The sequence below is a fragment of the Rhodnius prolixus genome, unplaced genomic scaffold (genome assembly GCF_049639745.1).
Source record: "Rhodnius prolixus isolate KJV_2025 unplaced genomic scaffold, Rpr scaffold_2, whole genome shotgun sequence".
In the NCBI taxonomy this organism is placed as follows: Eukaryota; Metazoa; Arthropoda; class Insecta; order Hemiptera; family Reduviidae; genus Rhodnius; species Rhodnius prolixus.
In genome coordinates, this window is record NW_027411592.1 from 23,873,174 (window position 1) to 23,900,257 (window position 27,084).

The 27,084-nt window shown below is 32.5% G+C and overlaps 3 protein-coding genes across 4 annotated transcripts; 2 read left to right on the plus strand and 1 right to left on the minus strand.

Moving 5' to 3' along the window:
- The first annotated feature begins 274 nt into the window (after nt 1-274).
- On the plus strand, nt 275-6,337 carry LOC141450505 (uncharacterized). Of its 2 annotated transcripts, none has more exons than XM_074121009.1 (3): nt 275-651; nt 1,403-1,581; nt 5,017-6,337. In XM_074121009.1, the coding sequence occupies exons 2-3, from the start codon at nt 1,403-1,405 to the stop codon at nt 5,210-5,212; spliced, it is 375 nt and encodes a 124-aa protein (XP_073977110.1). In that variant the 5' UTR covers nt 275-651; the 3' UTR covers nt 5,213-6,337. The 2 variants fall into 2 exon arrangements, with proteins under 2 accessions (XP_073977110.1, XP_073977111.1); XM_074121010.1 differs by lacking the exon at nt 275-651 and adding an exon at nt 1,043-1,263.
- A 955-nt stretch (nt 6,338-7,292) lies between these two features.
- Keap1 (kelch like ECH associated protein 1) lies at nt 7,293-22,222 on the plus strand. Its single transcript, XM_074121001.1, has 13 exons — nt 7,293-7,611; nt 9,947-10,060; nt 10,519-10,683; nt 10,986-11,135; nt 11,434-11,555; nt 12,116-12,272; nt 15,122-15,313; nt 15,673-15,743; nt 15,863-16,003; nt 18,046-18,104; nt 18,744-18,890; nt 18,968-19,144; nt 19,498-22,222. The coding sequence occupies exons 1-13, from the start codon at nt 7,417-7,419 to the stop codon at nt 19,713-19,715; spliced, it is 1,908 nt and encodes a 635-aa protein (XP_073977102.1). The 5' UTR covers nt 7,293-7,416; the 3' UTR covers nt 19,716-22,222.
- LOC141450506 (cyclin-dependent kinases regulatory subunit-like) lies at nt 22,050-26,569 on the minus strand. Its single transcript, XM_074121011.1, has 3 exons — nt 26,399-26,569; nt 22,275-22,402; nt 22,050-22,187 (listed from the first exon to the last, which is right to left on the minus strand). The coding sequence occupies exons 1-3, from the start codon at nt 26,455-26,457 to the stop codon at nt 22,120-22,122; spliced, it is 255 nt and encodes an 84-aa protein (XP_073977112.1). The 5' UTR covers nt 26,458-26,569; the 3' UTR covers nt 22,050-22,119.
- Nucleotides 26,570-27,084: the final 515 nt, after the last annotated feature.

Genomic DNA, 27,084 nt, shown 5'->3' on the forward strand with positions numbered 1-27,084 from the left:
TTTTTTTTATTAAATATAAATAGTAAAAATATTTTTTAGTAGAGAGAAAAATATTTGGCTAATTTTGTACTAGCCAAATAGACCTTTCTTCATATCATTTTACATCTTAATGAGAAGGATGTTTAAATGGCAAAAGTCACATCAACAGATAATGATACATATATCCTCAGTCTTTACTTTTTTACTAGAAATAGATTTAGAAAAAAGATTTTTGAAATCCATGCTCAGTTGTCTCGATAAAATAAATAAATAAATGGCCTTCCAAAACTTAGATTTGTTTACATTGAGGTTTTGTCAGGTTATTTTACTCTATTGACAATTCGGCCTCAGTTTTTGGGCTTGAAGAGCCCCTGTAATTTCGATAATTAGTGTAACGCCTTTATATAATAAATTCATCAAGTTTAAATTTACTCAATTTTCGCAAAAGTGTAAAAAAAGGACTGCATTAAAAATTACCAGACCGCCATTTTGATTTCTAAATTCTAACATTCTCTACCATTATATTTTGCTTTAATTTTTGTAACATTCAAAATTATTATTCGTTATTTTCAACAGAAGTAAAATCAAAGTGCACCAATTAGCGCGATCTCCTGGTTTTTACGAAATATTTCACAAGATATAAACTGTGTTTATTCCTTTCTGTATATATTGGTAAAATATTCCTTACTATTTGACTATATATTGTTTTAAATTATCATGCAAAGAAGGTATTTGATAATGAAAATATGTAGAGATTAGAGTAAAAAGTAGTCATGTTCTCTGTCATTTTAACGTCATATTTTAAACATTTTTGAAGAATTTGTAAAGTACATTTGTTTCCTCTCCTTTAATAGTGATCTGTATATGTCAATTTTGAATGCAATTGAATACTATTGAATGAATGAATTCAATACTTTAGTTAGATTATTAGTGCTGATAAACATAAAAAAATTTCTGTGTAATTCGTTTCAACATATTTTGAATGGTTACGTACATGGGGATTTCTAATCTTGTCTCATAGAACTTTTGAGAAGATCGTGAAAAAAATATCTAAATGAAACAGAATTATTGAATTGCACCAAATTACTACTATAATTCCTTCTTGTAATTGTGCTGCAATTTTAGTGATATCCCATAAGATCATTTTTTTTCTATATTCTAGGGTAATTTTTTTAAACGTTTTTGAAGAATAAGAGAGTATTAATGTATAAGTTATCAAAAAAATAAAAACAGAATCAGGATAATTAATTGTAAAAGTTCTCACCTTTTTTTATAACTATTTAGGTAAGAAAGAATATTATCTGACGTAAAATGAATGAGCAAAACAATAATGACATAGCCACTTAAAAGTATTTTGAATATTCAAGTAGTAATAGATTTATCTAATTAGTTCATTGTATTTGTTTCTTTTGTTTCACTACAGATGGATACTTGGGAATCTCGATCGAAAACTTGGGAAGGTGAAGACGAAGATGACTCTGTAAAAGATTCATGGGATCAGGACTCAGAACCAGAAGCCGAAGAGAAAAAAACTGTTCCAGGTCAGCAATCTGCTGCTCAACCTGCAGGATCGAAAAAATCATTGAAAAAAATTTGTAAAAGGTTATAAAGTTAAATTATTATTTTCTTAAAGATTTTCTTAAAAACTTTCTTAAGTTGCGTTACATCTCCCTTTTCAGTTATCTCTTTGTGATGTAATTAATTTTTTTAATCACTCAAAAGAGACCCACATCTAATCAAAGTTTGTACCTATGTAGGGTGAATTCCATTTCATCATTCCTGCGCAAAGTGCAACATTGGTAATCGATTAAACCATTGAACATTGCTTGTTTAGATAATTATATCCAGCGGTCATTTTGAAACCGCTATCGCTTTGCCCTGAATCCCCCACAGTTGTCTTTTACGCAGTTTAATAAAGTCACGTTGGCGAAACGTTTTGTGGTATTAAAAGGAATCAGCTTGGAGGCTTTTGCTTTTTTTTTTGTCTGCTCTTCGTACAAAGCTTTGCTTGAAACCTCCATAGCTCAGAATCCGGTGTATCACAAAGTTCCGGTAAAATGAGAAATATATCCTCGCATCACTTCACAATTTTATTGCGTGTAATTATTTGGTGACGAAATCACAGCTAGGGAAGAGAGAAGCAACGCTTTGAGCTGATAAAAAAAAAAAAAAAAAATTGGTTGCCAAACCAGTGCAAAGCATGTTGCCTGATGATAAGACTCGCAATATAAAATGTTCATTATGATTCAGGACGTTTTTCGTCAGTGTTTTCGCCAGTCAGTCTTAAATGTAGCAAATAAATTAAATAATTTATAATTGACAGTTTAAATACTTAGCTGATATGTATAGACAAACGAAGTAATTATTTTATATTAAATCACAAATTATAAATAATCTGCAGCAGTACTCAATTACCTAAAACAATTTACATTTACAAACTTAGAAGTATAAATGGTGGTACGGAACCCCAAGAGTCCAAGATTATGGGTTAGACTCATACATTAATGCCCACCACAATAAAGAAGTTAGAGATTAACTTCGGCAGCACTCCTCTTGCTCTCAATTTCTTCCTGAATTTGTCTTTGGCATGGGGAATATATTCTTCATAAGAAACTTTTTTCCCAGTCTAACTTGATTCATAGTCCGGTCATTGCTTTCAAATCGTACAGGGATCTAGTATTAACACTGTTTTCCTTTTTTGTGGAACGTCATAATGTTCGCATATCAATCATGCTGAGCCATCAGTTAATATGCAATAGTAATCCTCAAGAAAAGTATACTTCTCTTCTTCGAGTAGTGGAATTATTTTGTAGTTTACTCTGTGGTATCTTCGAGTTTATCATAGAGCGTTGTAGGTGCAAATCTCAAGCTCTTGTTCTAGTGTTTCATGCACTCATGAAAATGGATTTCTATCGTTACTCGACCGCTGGGTCTTCTCTTGAGCGTAGATTGTTAAAGGAACACAGGATGAGTTTATTACCCTTAAGGTCGAATAAGTATAGCTTCCCCTCTTTGCGAATTCTAGGACCTTCCACTCCAGTCGTTGCGAAGATATCCTGACGGTAATGCAATCAAATAAAAAATGAGAAGTCGTTTTTTTCTCTCACTGATATAGTCTATAAGATACTCCAGGTTAATTATCCTTATTCTATGTGTATGTTTTCTGAATCTTCTGTGTGCTGTCACTAGAGTAATCTGGTTCCTCCCTTCAAAATTGGTTCCTCCTCAGTTCTAGCGTAAGGCTTTTACTAAGTTTGATTTTTTGAATAACCTTGGATTTGTCGTGATATCTTTCTAATACCATTACCTAATAGAATTTCAAAAGTAGTCCTTAGGATAGACTTCCATTCTTAGCCAAATGGCTGATTCTGGGATGGATTGGGTCTCCTGTGTTGCATACATAGTATAGTATTACTATAGTTGACTCCATTAATTGTCCAGAAGAAATCAATCTATTCTCATTAAACTTTACCTCCGCCTTTATTAGCAAAGACTGACTACGCAATCCCATTACCCCAGTCTTCATTGGTAGCATTGTTAGAGCGCTTGTGAAAGCATTTATTATATAAGACAATGTCTATCCTGTAACGAGGGTTTCTATGGCACACTCCGTTGCTCAGTTTTCGATTTTGGAGGTTATTTGAGGACGAATGTCCATAGTATTGCCCATAATCGTTTGATATTGACCTGCTAAAAGTTTTCTGACTCTCTTGCTGAGAGGAATTTGTCCATTGTACCAACTTACTTATTTTTTCTTTACTGGTTTCATGATCACCGCAAAGTTTTTCTGGAAGACATCCAGAATCATCTGCGAAATCATTTTAAGGTTTAATTTCGAAACTGAGTTCTTGATTGTACAAATCCATTTGTTTTCCCAAAAATTGCGATAATTCGTATTATGCTCTTTCTAAACGTGACTCTTATTTTATTTCCATTCACTTCTTGACATCAACTTAAATCGGAGTGACTGAATTCCGAGTTTTACCTCATCTTGTGCAGTCGTCTGATCATACCGATCAGATATTTCCAGATATCACATATTTTTTAGGTTTAATTTGTTGATTATTTTGGGAATACCTTGAAAATATCGAACTTTGTATTGAAATTGCCCTATCCCTAAGACTTTCTCAAGAATGTAACATTCAAATTCGATGAGGTTATTGATTTCAATCAATTCGTGTAGTGATGTAGTTCTAATTCTAAATTATTGATGGAGTGAAACAAAACATGGCCATCAGTGGAACCCGCTGAGCATGCATTTGACAATCAATTTGTAGCTATGATTCTCAGAATTTTCTTGACAACCAATCTCTTGATTAATTTGGTCAATCGCAAAATGAGTGTGGAGAGTTCCCTTCAAAAATAGCTTAGAGATATGTTTTCCGTTTACCATTGTCTTCATATTGCAGAAAAAATAATTATTTTTTTAACCTTGATACACCTCTCACCTCTGATGTTCTCAAGTTCCTCTTAGCCAAAGCTACGACAACATCTATTTATGCATCTTTAAGTCTTTATGACTTGTGCTCTAGAAAAACTTTATTTTTAGCTGAAATCTTAAATATATGTATATCTTCGAGTCAATAACGAAAACTCACAAAAAAGACAAACAGTTAAACAAATCATTACTCAGCGCCATAGCGATATATTACTTCTGTCTTTAAATAAGATTAGTAGAATATTAATAGTTGGCGCTAATGACCAAGGCAGCCGATGCACCAAAAAAATAAATAAATAAATAAAATAAAAAATAACAAAAAATAAAAGTAGTGGCCCTTGGTGAAGAGGCTCAGGTACTCACCCCATGATTATGTAGTCAGTTTCCTCTTATCTGATTTGTAATTCTTATTTTTGTTAAAACACCCTTGCTAAGAACTTACAAATTTCAAAGCTATAAATAACTTTTATTACTTTTCATTTCAACGAAGTGCATACATTTTTAGTTTAAAGTTTAAAATGTTTAATTGATTAATGCACTTGAAAAATATAATTCTATAATTTTTGTGATGAAGTCAATTTATGCAATGCATTTTGCAGGTTTGAAGAAAAAGAAAGACAACGTGAAGAGGAAGCCAAAGCTAGGCGTGAGCGTTTAAAAGCAGAATTAGCTGCAACGCCTTGCAATACCGCTGCGGAAAGAGCTCGAAGAAGAAGACTGCAAGAAGCTGCTGATCTTACCTTGGCCAAAGAAGTTTACGGAATCAGTGAAAAATCAATCCGACCACCGTCGTGACATTCCGCGATTACTTTGTTTAAACTAATTGTACATATAAATCTTATTTATACATAAAACAAGATTCCGCACACTTGCCTGCGTTTACAAGTTGCTCTACTATTAGTTAATTAATGTAGTGAGGAAGGATTACAGACGATTTTTAAGGAGTTAGATAGAAACTCATTGGAACCCTAGGATACCTTGGAAGATGTTCTTTGCAGAGCTGTTTTAGCTCTAAGAGAACTATTTACCTTTCTCAAATGTATATAATTATTTGTACATTTATACATTGTATACTTAACACATAAAATTTTAGTATCGAACATTGGAAAGGAAGAAAATTATTCTGTCATTTGGTGAAGAACTGCCATGCAATAATTGCATAAGCTTATTTGGATGATATTTCACTAGTTAGATTTCGCCTCACAAGCTGTTCCATTGAACCCATTTCGCAATGAAAAATCAGCTGTTAGGTGAGGCAATTAAAATTATAAGAGATTTTTTTTAATCAATCTACTATACATTAATAGACGCTCAACAAATGGATAAGAATTAACAATGAAATTTAAAGTAATTAAAATATCTGTGACAGATTTTCAAATTAAATGCACTTCCACATAATGCATTAAATTTGTGGGGATCCTATGTGGTTTTTTTTATACAGTTACTACCAATATGTTTTTAAATTACTAATTAATTGTGAATCGGTACTTTTCAGGAACAACGATTAATGCCCGAAAATCCTTTTTTTGTATATTTCAACATTATTTTTCCTTTTGAAATAAGTTCTGTAAAGAGACCTATTTTTGTTAATTAATGAAGAGTAAATTAAGCAACTTTTTAGAATATTTTTGAAAACAGTTTAAAAATAGCATATTAATTTTCTAACTTTTTTTAAGCTTTAGATTTTTTTCTTTGTAGAGAAACATTCCTTTCCAGACTAATTTAAACCGAAACAAAGGTGTATATAAGTGCAAGGGTTATTCTAAATTTTTATTTTTTACTATTCAGTAATTAAGTACAGTATTGTGTTTCAATGTAAAGTAACTTGAGCGACGCAGTTAATTAACATTAAAAAGCAAATAGGTATCCTTTTATTTATACTATGTTAAAAATAAAGGAGATGCACTTGATTAAAGTAAATGAATTGGTTTTCCTTTAATGTTTCTCTTAATAACCATAGTATTTCTTCTCACAAAAATGAAAAACAGGAGCAGATGTCTAGAAAGGTTATGAGTTAAGTGTGCTCTAAGATTCGACATGACTCAGTAGAATCAAATAAGAATATGGAGAGGTTCCTGTTTCCAGGCATTGCAGCCAAAAGAGACTTTATTCAGTTTTTGTTTTTTTTTCTTTTTTTCTAAGGTACAGGATTTTCCCATTAGTTTTTCGCGTTCCAGTGCCAGAGGATTCATGTAACAATCTTTTGTCTCTGCCATTGTGGGACACCTTATGGAGGGAGATGCTTCTCAGGCTATCGAGTTAGATCGAGACCCGCGACAAGTTACCGGCGGGCCTGCTAAGAGGTGCCATTTACCTAGATAACAAAGGATTCAAGACTGAATTTGTAGTCGCTTGCGGCCCTTTGTAGGTACTTTTAAATGGGGTCGTATTGCGCCTTATAACGGGCGATAATAGAAATTCTTTAATCTTTTGAGTCATCAAAATCAAGCGCCAGACTTCAGCAATGCGTAGGGGCCTGATTGGTCCCAGAGTATCACTTTCTACGAAAAACCATAACATCGAAATATGCATAAATGCAGCTAAGGGTCATTTGGGAGTTTTAATTCAACACCTAAGCAAAAAAAACAAGATAATGGCTTGCTTTAATCATTCTATGTTATGAACATAGCGTGTGTTTTTGCTGAGACTACTGTCCAAATACTTCAGGGGTATTCATACATATTCAGCATAAAATTAATAAAAATAGTTCCATAAATTTCTCGATTTATTTTACATAAAACATTATCATCAAAAACTCTTTAAAAATTAGTTAATTAAATAAATGTTTTTTTTTTCTAAAGGACTTATCAACCTCACGATCAGCGTGACGAAATAAGATTAGAATGACGTTTTTGGAAAGGTTTAAATTATGTTAGCAATGGAAGTAAGGTTTCAGTGGTGGTTATAATTGTTTTTTTAGTGGAGTTTTCGTGATATGAAGTCTTAAGATTTGTATTTTTCCAGTAGTATGGCGTACTTATCTATCGCATATTTAACAAATGTACTTGGAAGTGTGTATAACATGGTATCGTAGCATTTGCTCTGGTTCCCCATCCATCACCTACATGGAGGCGAACTTAAATCACTTGGAAGAGTGTGATAAAGTCCGTGAAGAGTTTGAAGGGTTGGACAAAACTGTTGATACATCTGATATGACATTCCGAATGGAAAGCTATAAAGAAAATGTGCTGAAGGTGCGTACAAAGAAATTAAGCCCCTTTAAATGAAGTGTTGCACCCTTGATACAAGATTTTTTCGTTATTTTTTGTATTTAAGAAAAACGTTTGTTCTAAACGAAAAAGTTTAGAATTGTGCTTTTTAAACTAAAATTCTGAATAATTTATTAAAATTCCTTAATTTAATTTGAATAATTTTTAACGGCAACCTTGATGATTACAAGGTAATTCTGAATGAGTCAGCCAAAATTTTAATCGTTTTTATTATCTTACTATATGATATTTCAATGTTTGCACTCTTGAAAGTGCATGGAAAGGAGGTAAACAATGACACTGTGATTTGTAGTTACTCCTAATTTACAACAATTAAATACCTAGTTACTTAATACAAAAACAGGTATGTTAAAACTGACTGAATCTGTAAGCAATAAATAAAAACTCCAATTATAGGAAATGTAAAACCTGCTTAGACATTTGCCTGAAAAAGATTTTTTCAATTTTTCATGTAATTTTGAATTACTTAGAATCAGCTGCTCATATGTAGAAGTTAAATTGGATCGATATAAAATATCGAAGTATTTAAAAATGAAATTATAATTAATGTTTAAATTATGTATTATTATTTATTTGATGAAAGTATTCTCAAACGTGATAAATTCACAGTTACTTAATTACTTATTTCGAGGTGATCGTCAGATTTTAATTTTGTAACTCTTATTTAGGATCAAACAATTTATTGTAAATAATCTAAAAAGAATATTAGAATTAAGTAATTTATCATTAATGTCCTTTTGCATCAACAGAAAATTGAAAGCCGTACCTATTGAATGACTTCCATGGAAAACAATCTAAAAAATAAAAAAACAAATGGCAATAAATAAAATATTTTATTTAAGTGACCAAGCTTTTTCTGGGGAACATGACCTTTAATAAGTAATGGGAAAATGACCATTAGCAATCAATGTAGAGCAAAACATGAAAGTATAAATTTAACAGCTAAATTTAAATTTAAAAGTCCCACTTTAAATGACGTATAAATATAGATAGATAGATAGACAATGGAAGATTAACAATAAGTGAATGTAATGACGGAAAGACAAGTTTCCAATTTTTTTGAATAAAAGTGCCAAATGTCTGAGAATGAGGTTTGCTAAAAATTAACATTAAAAAAAAAAATCATAACAATTAGAATTGATTGAGATGCGTCATCAAATGTTAATTTTATTAGGTCAATCGTCAAATATTCTTTGACATAATTTTGTATTGTATAAAATTGTTCTAATTACATGTTCTGCAACTGCTAACATGAAAATGAATTTCATAATTAATTTCTTCTAAAATTAATTACAGATTAAACTCTTATAACATAATTGCAAAATTGAAAACAAGAATCATATTTTGTAATGTGCATTTACAATTCCTTAATACTTTAATAATACAATAATTAATAATTATTGTAAATTCTCTAAAGTGATGACCCGAACTAACTTTAACCTTTACAACTGAGAATAAGAACATATGCAAACAGAGAAAGATATCAGGGAATTTGATGAGTAATTAGATCAACTTCTTCAACCAAATACCCTTAAGGCCTGCTTTCTGGGCTTGAAGGGTATTTTTTGAAAGACATTTCTGGAGATTCCAAGAGCAATTTTGAGGACCAACGAAAAATTTAATCTTCTATTTTCCCAAAGAAAAACCAATCTCTTAAAAGTCATCCGAAATACAATAGGCAAATCTGAATCCATGGACAATACTCGAATAGTCGCCCGTCCATTCACTAAAAGCACTACTAGTCACAAAGTAGTCCGTGGTTCCAGGCGTTCCATCTATTCTTGAACTCTTTCAGTAACACCTGAGATAATATCAGATTTCAGACTTTAATAGGCCTGTTTTATCTTGAATGGCAACTTAATGATCAAACCAGAAGATTTATCAGGCGAAGGGACCGGTCGTCCGTATAACGATTTTCATGCGAAATGATAAAAGTAACCACCGCACTACAAAAAAAAAAGAACAAATTTGGCAAAATAGTACATCCAGCCTGTACAGTAGCATACAGTCTTGAACGCTATTAGTTCTAGATTTTACTACCACCTGTAACCACTTTTTCCCATGGTACTGAGTGAACACCTATCCTTAACGGATATCCTAAATCACGGGAATGAATTAATTATCAGACTAACGAGAGGACGTCCATATCACTTACCTAATCATAAAATTGCCTATAGGCAACTAAATTTTCTAAACAATTTCAATTAGAATTGTAAAAATGTTTTAATTGAAATAAAAAATAGTCTAAAAAATATTTCAAAAATTAATTATTAACTTTTAAAATTATCATATTTTACAGTCGTTGTCAATGATGAGATGTCACCAAATGTTGACTGATGTTACTCTAGTGGTTGGTTCAGAGAGAATGGAAGCCCACAAAGTTGTTTTAGCAGCAGCGAGCCCATACTTCAAGGTACTTATATTTAGAATTTTTTTTCTCTCTACCTCTATATTAGGCTAATCTCTCCTTGCATTTTTAAGTTGTGCGAAAGGCTGGATGTAGTAGATATGGTGTACCTATTATCCAGTTCGCTGGGCGCAGAAAAGCGATAGAATTTTCAAATGATTGAGGATCTGCCTAAGATACGGTTAAATATGGATATTTATTTGTACTTTATACCTCAGTTTTGTGTTAGGGTCAATAATATTTTCTGGCAGTCGAAGAATGATTGTTCGGAATCATACATAGCAAAGCTGTGGTCAAATTTGTATGATTTGCCAGACCTAATCACCTAGGTGCAGACAATTTTGAGCGTCATCGCTTTTTGCTTTGCAGCCTTTCTTCTCATTCATGATTTCATCATAATCATATTTATGTAATAATAATTATAGGTCATGTGTAAACATATTGTGATAATGTTAATTTATTAGGCTATGTTTACTGGAGGTTTACGAGAAAGTCATAGTCCAACAGTAACATTACATGGTGTATGTCCAACGGTCATGTCTAGGCTTCTAAGTTTTATTTATACAGGCGATATACACATTACAGAACTTGCCGTATGTCAACTTTTGCCTGCTGCAGCTATGTTTCAGGTAAATAGCTTCTTGCAGTTGTATGTATAATTGTAGCACTTCATATCTAATTTATTTAGTTGATGTAATACTGTAAATGAATAATATTTGCATTAAAAAAGATTTATGTATTTATTTTGAGATTCTTTATTGTAAAATTAAAAATGTTTCTTTAATTTTCTATTAAATAAATCAGTTTGTTATGGAAGGTTTCAATTAATCAAAAAATGAATGAAGAATTAGAGAATCCTAAAGTTGACTTTTATATTTTTTGTTAAGATATTTTTATGTTAATTTTAAACTAATTTAGTGTATGTTTGCAGATAGCTGATGCGATTAAAGCATGTTGCATGTTTCTTCAAAGACAGCTTTCACCAGTTAATGCTATTGGAATCGCATCTTTTGCTGAACAACATGGTTGTAGAGAACTTTTAGCCAAATCAAATGAGTACATCATGCAACATTTTGCCCAGGTATGGGCATATTTTTTTTGAAGAAGCGTTAGCAATTTGTTAAAAAATGTTTAAGAAAATCTGTATTAAATTAGCAAGGATTTTTTCTATAGGGTTTTCAGTAACAATTATGAATATTAAAAAAATATTTGGAAGTTTAAATTTAGATTGTCCATCTGCCACATTACATCATGATTACCTTTCTTGTTCTTACTTGTTTGTGCCAGTATAAGCACCGAAAAAATTATATCGGAGAAATATTTTACTAAAGTAAAAGTATTAACCCAAATTCCTACTAAAATTTTCTTATCGTTCTTAGGTGTGTCAAGAAGAAGAATTCTTGCAGCTCTCACCTAAGCAGTTAATAGAATTAATTAGGAGAGATGAACTGAATGTTAAAGAAGAAACCGAAGTGTACAATGCGGTATTAAGATGGGTCAAGTATGCTTTCATGATTTGATTTTGTGTAAAAAAGAAAAAAAAAAAAAAATCACACAAAAGATACTTGGGAAATTGCATATTACTAGGTTCGAATCACTCTTGGGCTTGGTTTTAATTAATTTGAACTGGGAATGTAGAAATGTATTACTTTTTGCTTATCTTCGTAAGCTTTTTTTACTTCACTGTTCAACCATACGTTAGGTTTAAAATTCAGATTTTTACTTTGTTTCTTCTGCGAAATATACTTTTCTCCAGCTGCCTTATTCCGATAATACTATTAATGTCGGAAATATTAATATCAAAGTAGTTTTAAACTCCATCAGTTTGGAGTTTGGTTGGTTATGTTTCTTCTCATATTGCATTTACTGGACGTGCGTTCTATGATGGATAAGATTAACGATTAAATTTGCATATTGGAAATGATAGTAATTCTGAGATACAGAGAAATACTTTACACACAGATAATAACTAGTTTCCGCAAAAACTTCATCCTGTATATTACATCAGCATGTATATAGATTATAGGTTTTTTTTATTTAATGTATTCCATTACTTTATAGATACGAAGAAGAAGAAAGGCGGCCGAAAATGCATTGTGTCCTTTCAGCAGTAAGATGTCAATTCCTGACACCTAAGTTCCTTAATGAACAGATGAAAAACTGTGAAGTCATAAGTAAAATACCTGCATGTAGGGAATATCTTGCTCAGATATTTAAGGTTATATCATTATTTTATTAATATTATTTGTAATTATTAAGTATAAAGCAAGCAAATTAGTTTAAATGTGATAAATATTAGTATATAAATAGAATTTGTTTATTTGGCAATAATCAAAATATTTTCATTTTATTGAAAAATTTTTTTTCAATTCATTTTTTATTTATCTGTTTCGAATTTATAAAAAATATATTTGCCTATTTTTAGGTATCTAATATATTCTTATTATTTCTTGAATAACCGGATTTAACAAAATTTTGAGCGTTTTTCACCATACACTTCAAAAATAATTTGTTTTTCAAGTTTTATAATTACCTATACAGGACCTCATTTTTTAATTGAGTAACCATTCGTGAGCCAAAGTTCGAGGCCCTTTCGATATCAACAGCAAACACTCCCAACGTCCAGTTTTTCCCCCTTCGAATTTATTTATTTTTATATCTATATAGGCCTTAGACCCAATACCAGAGGCTGCAGGTATCAAAATTCATATTTTTTAAACTACCGAAAACATTTGACGACTTTGAGTTGTGTCTCATGGATGGTGTCGCTTTTTCGGTTAATCGATGAAGAATATTTTTAGCCAAAAAGGAATTAACGCTTTTAGCTGGGCAGAATAAAGATGGTAGCAGAACTTGTTCAAGATGAATGACTCGCTGTCATTCACCTGATGAATGTAGTTTTAACATCCACTCTGCGCACTTTTTTCTCAATGTCTTTTTAAGGGAATGGTAGGCTGATTCATATAATCCATTGTTTCTGTTAATTTGGAATGTCGTTATAAATCCTGTCTTCATCGAAAAAAATAATTTTTTTGGCGAAATTAAAATTACTCGTTTTGTAGAAGGATTGAACGAATGTGTGACTTGCAGAGGCATAAGTTACTGTGGAATTCTTCGACAGTTCTGAGAACTACATCAGCGATTATAGCTAATTCAACTAATATTTCTGGTGTTGATACGCGCCTTTAGAAAATGATCAGTTTAATAACAGATATCTTCTGGGATGTTGCTTGTAGCAACTAGTTTCTAGACTCTTTAACTGTCATTTTTAATGGAGTTCCCCCGAAGATCCCGGGCTCGAATCCGGATTCTGGCTCTTACATTTTCTTTTTCCAGGAGCTTATTATAGCACGTTGTCTGGTGATGGACATACGAGAGTCGTTTGAAAAGTCCGTGCAAAAATAAAAACTACTTAATTTTTTGGGGTAAACCTTTTTTATTTATCAACATAGTCTCCTTTTAGGCTTATACACTTCGTCCAACGCTGCTCTAGTTTGTTGATCCCTTCCGAATAATAGGATTTGTCCAAGTCTGAAAAATAGCCATTCGTTTCTGCAATCACCTCCTCGTTTGAATAAAATATTTTTCCCGCCAGCCATTTCTTCATATTGGGGAACAAATAATAGTCCGAGGGAGCCAAGTCTGGAGAATAGGGGGGATGTGAAACGAGTTGGAACCCTATTTCCATTAATTTTGCGACCACAACTGCTGAGGTGTGAGCTGGTGCGTTGTCGTGATGGAAAAGGACTTTTGTGTGGGCCAATCGTGGGCGTTTTTCTTGCAGCTCGGTTTTCAAACGGTCCAATAACGATGAATAATATGCACCTGTAATAGTTTTACCCTTTTCCAGATAGTCGATGAGGATTATTCCTTGCGAATCCCAAAAGACAGTCGCCATAATCTTTCCGGCCGAAGGAACGGTCTTCGCCTTTTTTGGCGCAGATTTCCCCTTGGTAACCCATTGTTTAGATTGTTCTTTGGTCTCAGGAGTGTAGTAATGTATCCATGTTTCATCCACAGTGACGAAACGACGCTTAAAATCCTGCGGATTCTTCTGGAACAGCTGCAAACCGTCCTTGCAACACTTCACACGATTTCGTTTTTGGTCAAGCGTGAGCGATCGCGGCACCAATCTTGCGGATAGCTTTGTCATGTCCAAATGTTGATGCAAAATATTATGTACCCGTTCATTCGAGATGCCCACAGCACTAGCAATCTCACGCACCTTCACTCTTCTGTCATCCATCACCATATCATGGATTTTATCAATGATTTCTGGAGTAGTAACCTCAACAGGGCGTCCAGAACGTTCAGCGTCACTTGTGCCCATATGGCCACTCCGAAAATTTTGAAACCACTTATAAACTGTTCTAATCGAAGGTGCAGAGTCACCATAATGTTTATCAAGCTTCTCTTTAGTCTCCTGAGGCGTTTTGCCTTTCATAAAGTAGTGTTTAATCAACACACGAAATTCTTTTTCGTCCATTTTTTGAAAATCACTCGACTTCCTTGATTCAAACGAATGCCAAACACAAAGAAATAGACCGATCTGGCTGAAACTTGGTGTGTGTTCTTCCAAGAGATGCTACTAACTAAACATAACCTCGATACGCGCCAGAGGTGCTATCTCTCTGACTTTGCACGGACTTTTCAAACGACCCTCGTATTGTTACCCTGCATTTTTTTTTTAAAGTTGTGACTCAAATCGTCTATTTTCTAGGTATTACAATTTTTTTTTTTGGTCGTGTGAGTCTTTTTATAAAATGGATGCATGCAATAACTGAAAGTACAATAGAACGGACTTCTGAAAAAATTTTTTTGTTAAACAAACCAGAAATTGATGAAAGATCAAACTTTTCAAAATGCACAAACTTTTGCTTTATCCTGTAATTGATTAGTAAAGAGAGATTTTTGCTAAAATCTACCATGCATTTTGATTTTCCATTTTAGTATCGCAGAAAATTGGACAAACATTTTGTTTTCTAAGCTAAGCTAGCCAAATATGATTTATTTTTCTGAAAGTTGTCAAAAATCTGTGTGGGAAAAAATGTAAAAAATTTTTTGCAGGATCTAACTCTACATAAGAAGCCCAGCGTTAAAGAAAGGACTCCAAACACTCCCAGGGTTATCTATGTAGCAGGCGGTTATTATAGGCAATCGCTAGATACGGTCGAATCTTTTAATGTAGACACAGGTCGGTGGACAACTTTGGCTACTCTTTCAATACCAAGATCAGGTCTGGGTGGAGCATTCCTTAAGGTATATAGTTGATAGTTAAATTTGTGGTTGTGTAAATGTTAGAGAGAGCATCGAGACCTCCGAATTTTATTAAATAACTTACAGTGTTAGATTTGTTGGTGGAGAACAAGGGCCATTAGGATGTTCCACACCTGACGGCTTTGTTGTTATCATTTCACTAGTTAAAATTTATTTATTAATACTTTTTAATGATTTTTTTTAGTCACAATAGATCCATAGGGTCGCGGTGGCGTAGGTCTTTGAGACCGACCTACCTATTCTAATGAATTGTTTTATACATTTTTAATTTTGTACACCCATATTACATAATTTTTCTTATTTAAATCAAATAATGTAAGTGTTTGATCATATATTTTTAGGGTGTCTTCTACGCAGTTGGGGGTAGGAACAATTCTCCTGGTTGTAGTTATGATTCGGACTGGGTCGACAGGTTTGTAAAAAAATCAGTTTTTAGTGGATAAATAACCTTTTCAAAATAACAGTTATGTTTCAATTGCTTTGTCTAATTTGCTATTTTTCTTTAAACATAGAGCCAAATTCATATTGCAGGTACGACCCCGCAAGAAATGTATGGAGGCCGTGCAGTCCGATGTCCGTTCTTAGGAATAGAGTAGGTGTTGGAATTGTAGACGGAATGATTTATGCAGTAGGAGGGTCCGCAGCCGCTGAGTACTACAATACCGTCGAAAAGTATGGTTTTTTTTTCTAACTTTGATAGATAGCCTTATAACAAAATTTTATTACTTTGAGGTATTTTCCTTAGTTTTGTTTGCTAGCAAATCTCATTTTACAAAATTATTTTGTGAGACTAATGCGAATTTATAGCTTTCTTTGTTTTTTATTTGTTTCTTTATTATTATTAATTACTTTAATTTGAAGACAACTTTTGATTGCGTCTGTGAGTAATTTGTTGTCAGATACTGTTGCAAGTGTGTGGTGTAAGGAGGGAAGAAGCGCCGAGCTTGGGAGTAAAGCAAGGCTGCCTGTTAAATCCGCTCTTCTTTGCATTTTATATTAATTATTTAGAGGATTATTTGTGCTAATCGCTTCAAAAAGAATAAAGTTATTAGCCTATGCAGACGATCTGGTGCTTCTCTCCTCCGAACCCCAATCCATGCAAATTATGATAAACTCTTTTTGTAAATATGTTCAGATTTGGAATCTTAAGGTTAATATGGATAAATCCAAGATGATCATTTTTAAGATTGGAAGTAGACAGTTTAAAAATGAAAAATGTTTTTTAATGGTGAGGAAATTTAGAATGTATGTGTACCTGTACAACTATCTCGGAATAAAACTTACTATCAAGTAATGTATGCAAAAGAAGATTGACTCAAAAGTTTCTAAGGCAAAGTTAAGCCTTAACATATTATGGAATAGGTTTGTTAGGAATCCTGATGTATCTTTTTTGCAAAACTTAAACTATTTAATGCCGTTAGTAGATCTGAAGTTTGCTATGGAGCTCTAATCTGGGAAGGTGCCTGTTATAATGAGTTGGAACAGTTTTTTTCGGTTTTTCATCAAAAAATTGTTTACTCTGCCAGTGTTTACTCCGCGTCGCTTTTCATTTATGGTGAACGGACTTTCTACCCATTGTTTTGCATACAGTTATACTTCACTACAAGTACTTAATTGAAGTGTTTAACATATAAGACGTCAGGCTTCCTATACTGGTTGCCATGGAAATATTAAGGAAAAATATTTATTGGGCAGAAGAAGTAAATACAATAAAAATATTGCAAAATACAAATTAAGGTACTATGATGGGTTTGGAAAATATTAATATATGAGGGTCCTCTTTCACAGCATACAGACGCGTGTCCTGGAGAAATTTTGGAATAATTTAAAACACAAAATTGGTGATTGTTTTCGATACACGGTGATTAGGGAATTAATATTTGACTTCGGGGGCCGCCACTATTTAAGTGATAAGCTCAATAAGGACCAGATGAGTTGGATTATGAAAGCGCTTCCAACTACGGTTGGATGGTTATTCCTAGTATGAATTTTAATAATCTACCGAACATATCACTTTTTTGCCGTCTGTTAAAGACTGAGTGAAATAAGGTTGAAATTTCGTATTATCAGGAATGGATGTTAATGTTTTGAATGGAAGTGATTGGTCATATTTGGCACTTTTCTTGTAAAAATATACACAATTATTTATAAATATCTAAAATGTTAATTAAGAAAATCAAATTTGAAGAACAACAAAATAGTAAACAACAAAAAATTGTAACAGTAGTGGAGTTCGAATTTGGACAAGTATATTAATTACTTTTTTAAAATTTTTTACGCATTGATAGGCAGTTGCCGGGCTGAAAAAAACAAGATGACCTGCCTTTACCAATATTTATTTATTTATTTACTTTTTAATTTTGGCGCATCATAGCCAAGATTATTAGCGCCCAAAATTATTATTATTATTATTATTATTATTATTATTATTATTACCATTACCACTACCATTATTGCTGTAGTTATTATTCTTAGAGAATTAATTTTAGCTTTGCTTAACTTTAACTTTCGTTTCATATGGAGGAATAAATAATTTTTTAAAGCTATGTATATTCCGAAGTAAACCCAAAAGAAACGGGTCCTGGAGGCTTAAAGAGTTTGTCTGAGTCACTCTTCAAAGACGATAAAATTAAAAACATTAAACGTAAAATAAAATTTCATAATTAAAAAAAATTATTCTAAGAAACTATTAATTAGTAAAATTTTCTTTTCAGATATAATCCTGAAGAAGATCGTTGGTACAATGTTAAACCTATGAATCAAAAAAGATTAGGTAAGTTTTGGTAGGGGGAAAAACAACGTACAAATTAAAATATTTTGAAATAAAATAAGTTGAAAAATAAAATTGAAATGTTTACTTACTGTGTTTTGAAAAAGAGATTTATGTAATTCGACTCAGCAACACGAGTTTTTGCAGCCCGATATGTCGATACGATGCATATCTCTATTATCTTTTATGTCGTGCAACCGAGGCATCATATTTTTCTTTTTGTGGTGTATTGTATTTAGAAAATTCGGATGCTTCTGCAGATAATCTCGTCCTGAAGTGGAGTTGTGGAGCAAATGCTGGGAATTCGCATAATGGCTCCAGAGACTTGGGCCAATCTTTCCTTCTGCCTCCTTTGCTAGAAGCTGCCTATATTTGGCTAAACTTAATCTCTCTATTTAAATAAACTTATCCTTCAGTTAGATAATAAAAGTATTGATATTCTTTAGCAGAAGTTGAGATTAGTAACAAAAGAAGTTAAATTCGTTTAACTACTCTGACCAGAAAACTAATTCGAGATTATTAGCATCATTTTTGTTTTTTTTAAGCTTCACATATGATTCACATCAATTTTCTTGTTATTTTGCAATTGAAGATGTTCGAAAGTGCACTTTTTCTTATGTTTCCATAAATCGTAATTTTCAGGAGTCGGAGTCGCTGTAGTTAACAGACTACTATATGCTGTTGGAGGCTTTGATGGTGAAATAAGGTTGAAATCCGTTGAATGTTATCATCCGGAAACAGACACTTGGTGGGACATCCCAGACATGGCTGTACCAAGAAGTGGAGCAGGTAAATTGTCTTCTTATATTCTCTATTATTCTGTTATTAACATTCAAGATAAGAAATAAATTGTAACTTTTCTGCAGGAGTTGCATCTATTGGGCAATACATTTATGTAGTTGGAGGATACGATGGCACTAGACAACTTGAAACAGTTGAACGATACGATACAGAAAAGCAAATTTGGCAGTTTATGGCTCCACTCTCGAAAGCTCGTTCTGCTTTATCCGTTTCTGTCATTGACAACAAAATATATGCACTAGGTTTGTATATTTTACTAATTGTTCAAAAATTGTTAGAATGATTGAATTTTGAATTAATTAAACTGTCTTATTATGTAATTATTAAATTTATTATGTAATTAAAAGTATTTATTAGCTGATTGCCTGCTAATTTGGATTTTCTATCGCTCATAGTAATAGTGAGAAAAAAGTAACCAGATAGTGCAGTTCAATGCCCTAAAATAACATTTCTAAAAAAAGGAAACTTAGAGGAATCAACCTAACAGATAACATCATTCTTAACGAATGTTTTTCTCATTTTGTCCATCTGTGAAACTGCGTATTGAATTATAGATTGTTTTTTTTTAAAGTAATATGATTTAAAAAAATTTCAGGAGGATACGATGGGCAAGAATTTGTTCCGACAGTAGAGATTTACGATCCTAGCGCAGATCAATGGATTGATGGTGTATCAATGACCTCAGCCAGGTCAGGCCATGCAAGTGCAGTGTCTTACCAATCTGGAATGGTAGGAAACAATATCTCGGGGCCTAGTAAAGCAGTTCATCATCAATCGTGCCCTGTTAGAAAAGGAGGAGGAGGTGCTACATGATAGCGTTTGCGCATTTGACATTTGTATTATATGTGATAGCACATTTTATATCTAAAAACAGATTAGTACACGAAATCGCGAATTCTCCTTCGTTTTAAACAGCAGCTACGGATTCCCTAATTAAGTATAGTGCACGAAATTAAACTAGCCATTGTCCAAAATAAATAACAATCTTTAGGAAAAAAAAAAAAGCCAGACACATAGTAATTAATTTTTAAAATCATTTCAGAAAAAAATCAGTGTTCTTCAGAAAGATGTAAGTTTATTTTTACTTTACTTCGTACCATAACTTTACCATATTCATTTAAAAAAAAACACGTTAAAGGCTCCTTAAGTACATCTAGGAAATCACGCGAAATATAACAAATTCGAGGATATTGTAAACTTCTTCATATTTTAAGGCCGTACTAGACTGAAACTAGTTCTAAATCTAGTGTAGTCTGTTTTCACTATAGCTTACTACTTTAGTGTTATGTGAAAAATACATTAATTAGGGTAATGAATACTTCCAAGTTAATGGACCCGCGTTGGTTGTAATTATCTAAGCTTTGACTTAGTTAATTAAATTAAATTAAGTTAAATTCACTAAATTATGTGAATCATATTATTATGTATACACATATTCTTTTCTATCCTGTTAGGTTGAGAAGGCGGGATGTCCCTATTTGAATTCTATTATCTTAACAAAAATTGTTTTTTTGAGGGAGAATTCATGTACATGAACAAGAAAGGAAATAAAAAACCTTTCGTCCAAGTTTTTAGTATGTTTCTATTCTGATATATTCTTTGATGGGTTTATTATTTTTACCAAAATATTTCCTGAGTAAAGCAAGGTGTTTAAGGATCGCTTAAGTTTATTGAGGGACTAAAGTATCAGATGGCGCAATCTCCTCGAAATCCACCTGCGCAAAAGCAGCCTCTAAACCTTTGATGCATAAATGCATTTATACAATTGAAAAATTCTGGCATTGAAGGGCAATAATTAAGGATCACTTTACCAAACTATCAGCCAAATTTTTGCAAATTAGTCGATTACCTTCTTTTAATATTATAAAAAAAAAAAAAAAAAAAAAAAAAAAAACTGTTTTAATCATTTTTACCACCACCAACCACTCACAGCGGTTAAAAATATGTGAAGAACGTGTCTAAAATAATTAATGTTTACTCAGTTCGCTCTTTTAACCAGTTCCTCTTTTAAAATTACAAAAAAGGAAAATTCTTGGAAGTTTAAAAAAAAATGTAAAGTACCACGTGGTCCTGTTTTATGATAGCCCTCCCACGAAGACTGATTAGATATTTGTACGAGCTTTTTTAGTTAATAACAATCCAAAAGTGAGATCATTTTAGGTTAACACTTTTTTAAATGTTAGTGCCATTTTTTTTCCATTGTGTTGAGCTTAAGAATTTTATGAAACATATTCATGCAGTTCTCATTTCTTTTACAAATTTTTGATAACCGTGGGACATTTTTGTTACAGTAATTATTTATTTATGTAATATTAAAAACTTTTGAAATCTTTTAAATAATACTAACATATTTATTTTAGCAGAGTAAGTTATTTAAAATAGATGCTTCCCAACTGAATTTTTCCGACCCTTTTTGATCAATGAAACAATGAAAAAATAAAATAATAGAGTACACTGCCACAAATAAATGTACGGGTAAATAAAACCAATTTATCTTGATTACGCCAACTTGCTTTATTTATTATCTACATATAAATATTACAATGAAACATAACTTCCTGAATTGTGCACTATGCTTACTTTTTGGGTTATTTTTAATTGCATAACCAATGCACATTAAAGAAAACTTTTGGTTTCTTATTTCGTAGCAAATCTGATAACATGCGATTACTTAAGTGCATTCCACAATGGAAGTTGAAGTTTTAGTAGATGTAATATTTTATTTGTCATGAAGAATTTTGCATTTGTTATTGGTCCGGATCACTTGTACATAGATAATGTGTATATTAAATGTACAAAGATATTTTTTAACTTTTAGATGTTACGATTAAAATTTGAGGTGCAATAAAATTGCGAGTATGCAATATAATAGTGGTAAGATCTTCATCATTCCTGCAACAGTACAGAAGAAATTGTTTGCAAAAAGGAAAATGTAGAAAAAATCTCTAGTTCTGAAACATAAAAAAACATTCCTACACAAGTCATTTTAAAACTTCGTAGAAATGTGTATAATCAATCCACTGCTTGATATATACGTCAAGAATAATTGTCTGTGGATATTCATTCCTTTCAAAAACTTGTTTTCACTAAATTATTTATATAAAAGGATATATTTATTTTTATATTGTCTGAAAGGAAAAAAAAATGTACATAATGTTGATATAATTAAACGATATTAAAAACTTTAAAACTGGATGTACAGAAATGTTTAAAGAAATCAAATGTAATTTCCATTTTCTTGTCTGCCTTCATTTTTCTTCATTCGAAAACAAATGACGTGTGGTTCTGGAAAAAAATAAAATAAAAAATTTATTGAAATATTTTAGTATTGTACGTACTTCTTGACTCTTTAGTTATAAGATTATCACCGACCTGGGTTATGAGTCATAAAATGAACCCATCCAGTAGACTGTTGAATCCCTATATTTCTCCATTCCGTTTCGGTCATTCTGTGATTCCTAGGTACATATTTGACCATTTCTGGAGGTAGTATAACGTGCCTTAAAAAATGTAATTGCATTTTAAAGTAAACATTAATTCTAAATGCTAAAAAATTGAAGTATAAAATGGCAAAGTGTGAAACTTAAAAACTGTAAGCAATAAGAAAAGAGTACAGTCATTATCAGAGTTCTTCTTTTATTAAAAAATAAAATAAAACTTATATTGTTACCCTTAGAAAAAGCTTAAAAATACCCTAAATGTATTCATTCATGTCATCGTTCATTAATTTAATTAAGGCGTGGACTTAACGACATGTAAAATTATATTTGTTATACTTAAAGCAACCGTTTGGCATATGCACCTTTTACATACAAAATCCTCTTCAATTAGGATGTTTCAAGTTCTAATTGTCTAGTTTGAACACTAAATAAATACAAAAAATGGGGAAGAGGAACCAAACATAATTATTAAAGGAAATACTATTAAATGAAACCAAATAAAAACATAAAAGCTAAAGAAAAAGCAAAGAAAGTAATATTATTCTACAAAAAACTGCAGAGCATACAAACCTGACAAACTCAAAATACTTAGCCATTACTACAGTCTACCGCTTTTGATGCTGACTCCTCATTCCATTGCATTTCCATCCTCTTCTTACGGTCCTCGGTAACTACGTTAAACTGCTTCTAGCCATATATATATTACCTTTCATTCGGGTCACATGGCTTGACTCTAGGGCAGGTATTGGGTTACTACTTCTCGAATTTTTGTTATATTGGTAAGAAAGATTCCTCATATTCTTCTCTATTTACTCCTTCGTTATACTCGTATTTCAATTGGCCCAAACTAATAATAGAGGTTCCCTTTATCGAAGTCTTCGCTACAAGCTGCAATATTTTCTCATTTTTGTTCTTTATCTGCACTTTCATACAACTAGCGTTCCTAGCAAAAACTTATTTATACTCCATATCTCTATCGCTCTTCTTCCAATAATGTTTTTAAAATTGTAGCTTCAAAAGTTTGCAGATCCATAATTCTTTTTTACGACTTCTGTGTATTCAATTCCTGTTCGACAATAGTAAGGTTCTTGAATAAGATCTATATTGGGAATAGTTCTTTGTTCTGTTGTTATTCGGAACGACAACTTTCTAAATTAAATTTATAATTTACAAGGTAAGGTCCGAATTATAGGGAAAATATGTTTCTACTCTCGCATTTGTAACTTTCTTAAATAATTAGTAGTTGACTACTTTGAAATTTCTTTGGAAAGTGCCAATTCATTCACTTCCATCTAAAGCTGGAAGTATTTGTTATCTTTAATTCCACTGCAGCAAAACTAATGAGAAGTTCTCCTCATACATTCTTAATTCTACAGCCAGAAGAATCCTTGCCTTCACTGATCCATTCACTACACATTGAACATCACTATTGTATTTATATGTTAGATGAAGATTCCCACCTCCAGTTTATTGTAAAATTAATAGTAGAATGTTAAAGAAGGATATTTTAAAGGCTAGTTTGTCTGTAATAAATGGAAGAATAGTTGACATTTCGTCTAGGATAGAATAGTTTAGGATAAAAAATCTGGAGGGTTGTATTTAGTAGATGGTTTGGATAGAAGAGTGTACTGGGATCGTGGAAATTTTTAGTGGAGATCTAGGAGTGGAGAATCATCGCAAATCTGAGGAATTTTCAAGAGTAATTGATATTACTACAACAGGTCACACTCCAGGCAAAATGGCTAACATTGGTCTAATGACCATTTTGAGGAAAGAAGTTTGTTTGTGCAGTCATTTTCGTATTGAGTAGAGTACTAGAACAAGTATTCTGGTAGTCATTTTATGGGAGTTAATTTTGTCCCGGTTGTGGGTAGAAAAAGTCAAATTTTTGTCCAAAATTAAGAAAGGTTCTTGACGTGATTAGTCCGAGGGATCAAAGTGTTGTGTTTAACTGCTTGTCGATAATGGGTCATCGTTTAGTAAGAAGGGTAGTTTTTTCATAGTTTATTTTAATTTTTCACTAAGTGCAGTATTTCAGCAGTTTGTTTTTGTTTTTTGTTGTTTTTTTTTGGAATTGGCTTCCGCCATACAGCCAGCATCGTCTAGGTGCTTATCACTAGAATATCACTTACTCTCCGTTCTTACCTACAAATACATTCGCTTCACACATTCATCATTCTACTATATACCGCTATTTACATAAACTACTGCTAATGGATGGAGCAGCACTCTGTGCTCCTGCCATCCTTCTCGCTTAACCAAAATTAAAATCACGTAATCCTTCTCTAAGCATTTTCTTCCATTCATTCTAATTCGGCTATAGCTTCTAAATACATTCATATTTCATTGCTAGCTCTGCTATCGACTTAAGCACATAACTGTTGGTGGAGAATATAATGTCTTCGTAGCGAAATGGTGCATCTAAATACCTGTATATATCGTCAAACATTCGTTTCCTTTCTACCACATAACGTGGACATATCATTATTACATGTTTGAAATCTTCCTCCTCATTGCAATCTACGCAAAGAGGAGAGGACCTTTTGTTGATCCTGTGTAGATACGATCCGCACACCGCGTGGTTCGCTCTCAGCCTGCTTATTGTCGTAACAACCCATTTATTAGTGCCAGTTCCCTTAAACCACGGTTGTCTAGGTAACTGATCTGCCATAGTTTTATAGAATCTACCTTTATCACCATTATTGTAATCTGTCTGCCATTTTTGTAGTGCTGCTTTTGCAATTATACGCTTGATATCGGTGTGTGGTAATTTATAATTAGCCATTTCCCCACTATTGGTGGCTTCCTTTGCAAGTGTATCAACAATTTCATTCTCTTTTATACCACAATGACCTCTTGCCCACAAAAAATTAATGCAGACTCCCTTCTCTTTAAAAATGGCAATAGTTTCTACAATCTCTGCGATAATGTGATTCATTCCTGCAGACTGGTTGTGTATATGTGATAATTTACACAACGCACTCTGGCTGTCACTAATAATGGTATATTTTTTCTCCGACAACGAATAAATATATTTTAAAGCCGTTAAAATAGCAATTAGCTCCGCTGTATAGATGGACGCCTCATCTTCTAATTTAATTGTCGTAAAATAGTTCCGAACCGGATCATACACAGCACTTCCGACTTTATTATTGATTTTGGACCCATCTGTAAATAAACGATATGAGCCCGGATAATGGGAAGAAATGTAATCTTCGAAGGCAGTTTCTCCATTTGTAAAGTGAGTAGGTTAGAATAGTGTATTCTCCACCTAGGATAGAAACTTGAGAAACATCTAAGATTTCTTTAGATATTTTTCAGATGTTTGATTTGGGTAAAGATCCGCAAGCGGTTACCGGTGGGAGCTAGTTGTGCCGTTTGCTTTAGAGATGGGGACCTGGTGAGTCGCAGACTGGCCCTATCCTTACCAGAAGCTCCAGGATGAGTGACCATTGGAACAACTGCTAAGCCTTCGTTACTTGTACCGAGTAAATCTTCTTCGGAACCCATACGGATCCAAAATTAGGTAGCAACTCTTGACTGAAGTACCTCTGTTCTCTTTATGAAAGCACCGAAATCACGAACATGAAGGGCAAAGCTTGAGTATGAAGATAGTAGCTACTTTCCACCTGATGGAGAAGGTTAATTCCCATTTAGAAAGGTATCTCGTGGAAAATTTGATTGCATTGCATGAAACTCGAAAAATCATCTCAACTAAAAAATAAACAACTTAATAAAAATCAAACCACTCTTTTGTCCTAGAGAAGACTAAATTGAAATGAATACATTAGGCAGGAATGGAATTTATTTATTTCAGTGATTAACTCCAATAAGAATTTCCTTCTGTCTACACACAACTACAAAAGATCATTCCGGTGCAAAGCTATGGACAGCACATTAAACGATTAGAAAGATATACGTGAAGAACATGCCGACTTTTGAAATGTTAAATTAACATTTAATTTATTTAAATGAATTTTAAATTAAGCTTCTGATACTTAGGTCAGTAATTCCTTTTCACATTTACAAAAGTTCAAATCTTTATTATTATATTACCTGTACTCATAAACAGCATCAGAATATCTATCCGAATAAGTAATCTGATCTGCAGGCATTGTTTTAAATTGCCACGTCAATCTTGTCCAACAGTTTTCACAGCAATCTCATTTGTATTTGTCTAGTACTTACTGTGCATGCATGTGTATAATAGTATATACTATATAACCTTACCACAATTTAACCGCCAGTTAATTTTAGTTGTTGAAAAATCCGTTAGACTATGGATTGATTACTGGTAAATTCCGCTGGAATTTCTGAATGCAGGACGCACTTTGAAGTAGACAGAAGAGAGCCACCTATCCATTTTATCTTTATTGCCTTTAACATTAATAAGTCTTAGAATAATTTTTTACGTAAATTATTAGGGTGCATCAAAAGTCGGCATTGTTAACACCAGCTGCACACTACATCAAGCCATATTCTCTGCGATCCTGTATTGACTACCAAAATCGTATTTACTTCAAAAGATACTGTAAAAGTATTTAACACTTCGCGATATATTCAAAATTTCGATGTTGATTTTTACCGAAAATAATGATTTGATGCATGGTCTGTGAATGTTTGTGAAACAATTTCAAAAAATCTGATGTGAATGTCCATGAACTTCTCTTACATAAATTTCGAAGTATTGCTGAGCCCAATAACTCACTCCTCAGAATGTCACAACGAATTTTATCGAAACA

Excerpts from the sequence above, each read along its gene's own strand:
- LOC141450505 (XM_074121009.1), top strand. The coding sequence starts at position 1,403 with ATGGATACTTGGGAATCTCGATCGAAAACTTGGGAAGGTGAAGACGAA. Across the intron at positions 1,582-5,016 it reads TTGAAAAAAATTTGTAAAAG|GTTTGAAGAAAAAGAAAGAC; the intron begins GTTATAAAGTTA and ends TGCATTTTGCAG.
- LOC141450506 (XM_074121011.1), bottom strand. The coding sequence starts at position 26,457 with ATGCCTGCAGATCAGATTACTTATTCGGATAGATATTCTGATGCTGTT. Across the intron at positions 22,403-26,398 it reads GATGCTGTTTATGAGTACAG|GCACGTTATACTACCTCCAG; the intron begins GTAATATAATAA and ends ACATTTTTTAAG. Across the intron at positions 22,188-22,274 it reads TTTTATGACTCATAACCCAG|AACCACACGTCATTTGTTTT; the intron begins GTCGGTGATAAT and ends ATTTTTTTCCAG.
- Keap1 (XM_074121001.1), top strand. The coding sequence starts at position 7,417 with ATGTACTTGGAAGTGTGTATAACATGGTATCGTAGCATTTGCTCTGGT. Across the intron at positions 11,556-12,115 it reads GCGGTATTAAGATGGGTCAA|ATACGAAGAAGAAGAAAGGC; the intron begins GTATGCTTTCAT and ends ATTACTTTATAG. Across the intron at positions 16,004-18,045 it reads TACTACAATACCGTCGAAAA|ATATAATCCTGAAGAAGATC; the intron begins GTATGGTTTTTT and ends TTTTCTTTTCAG.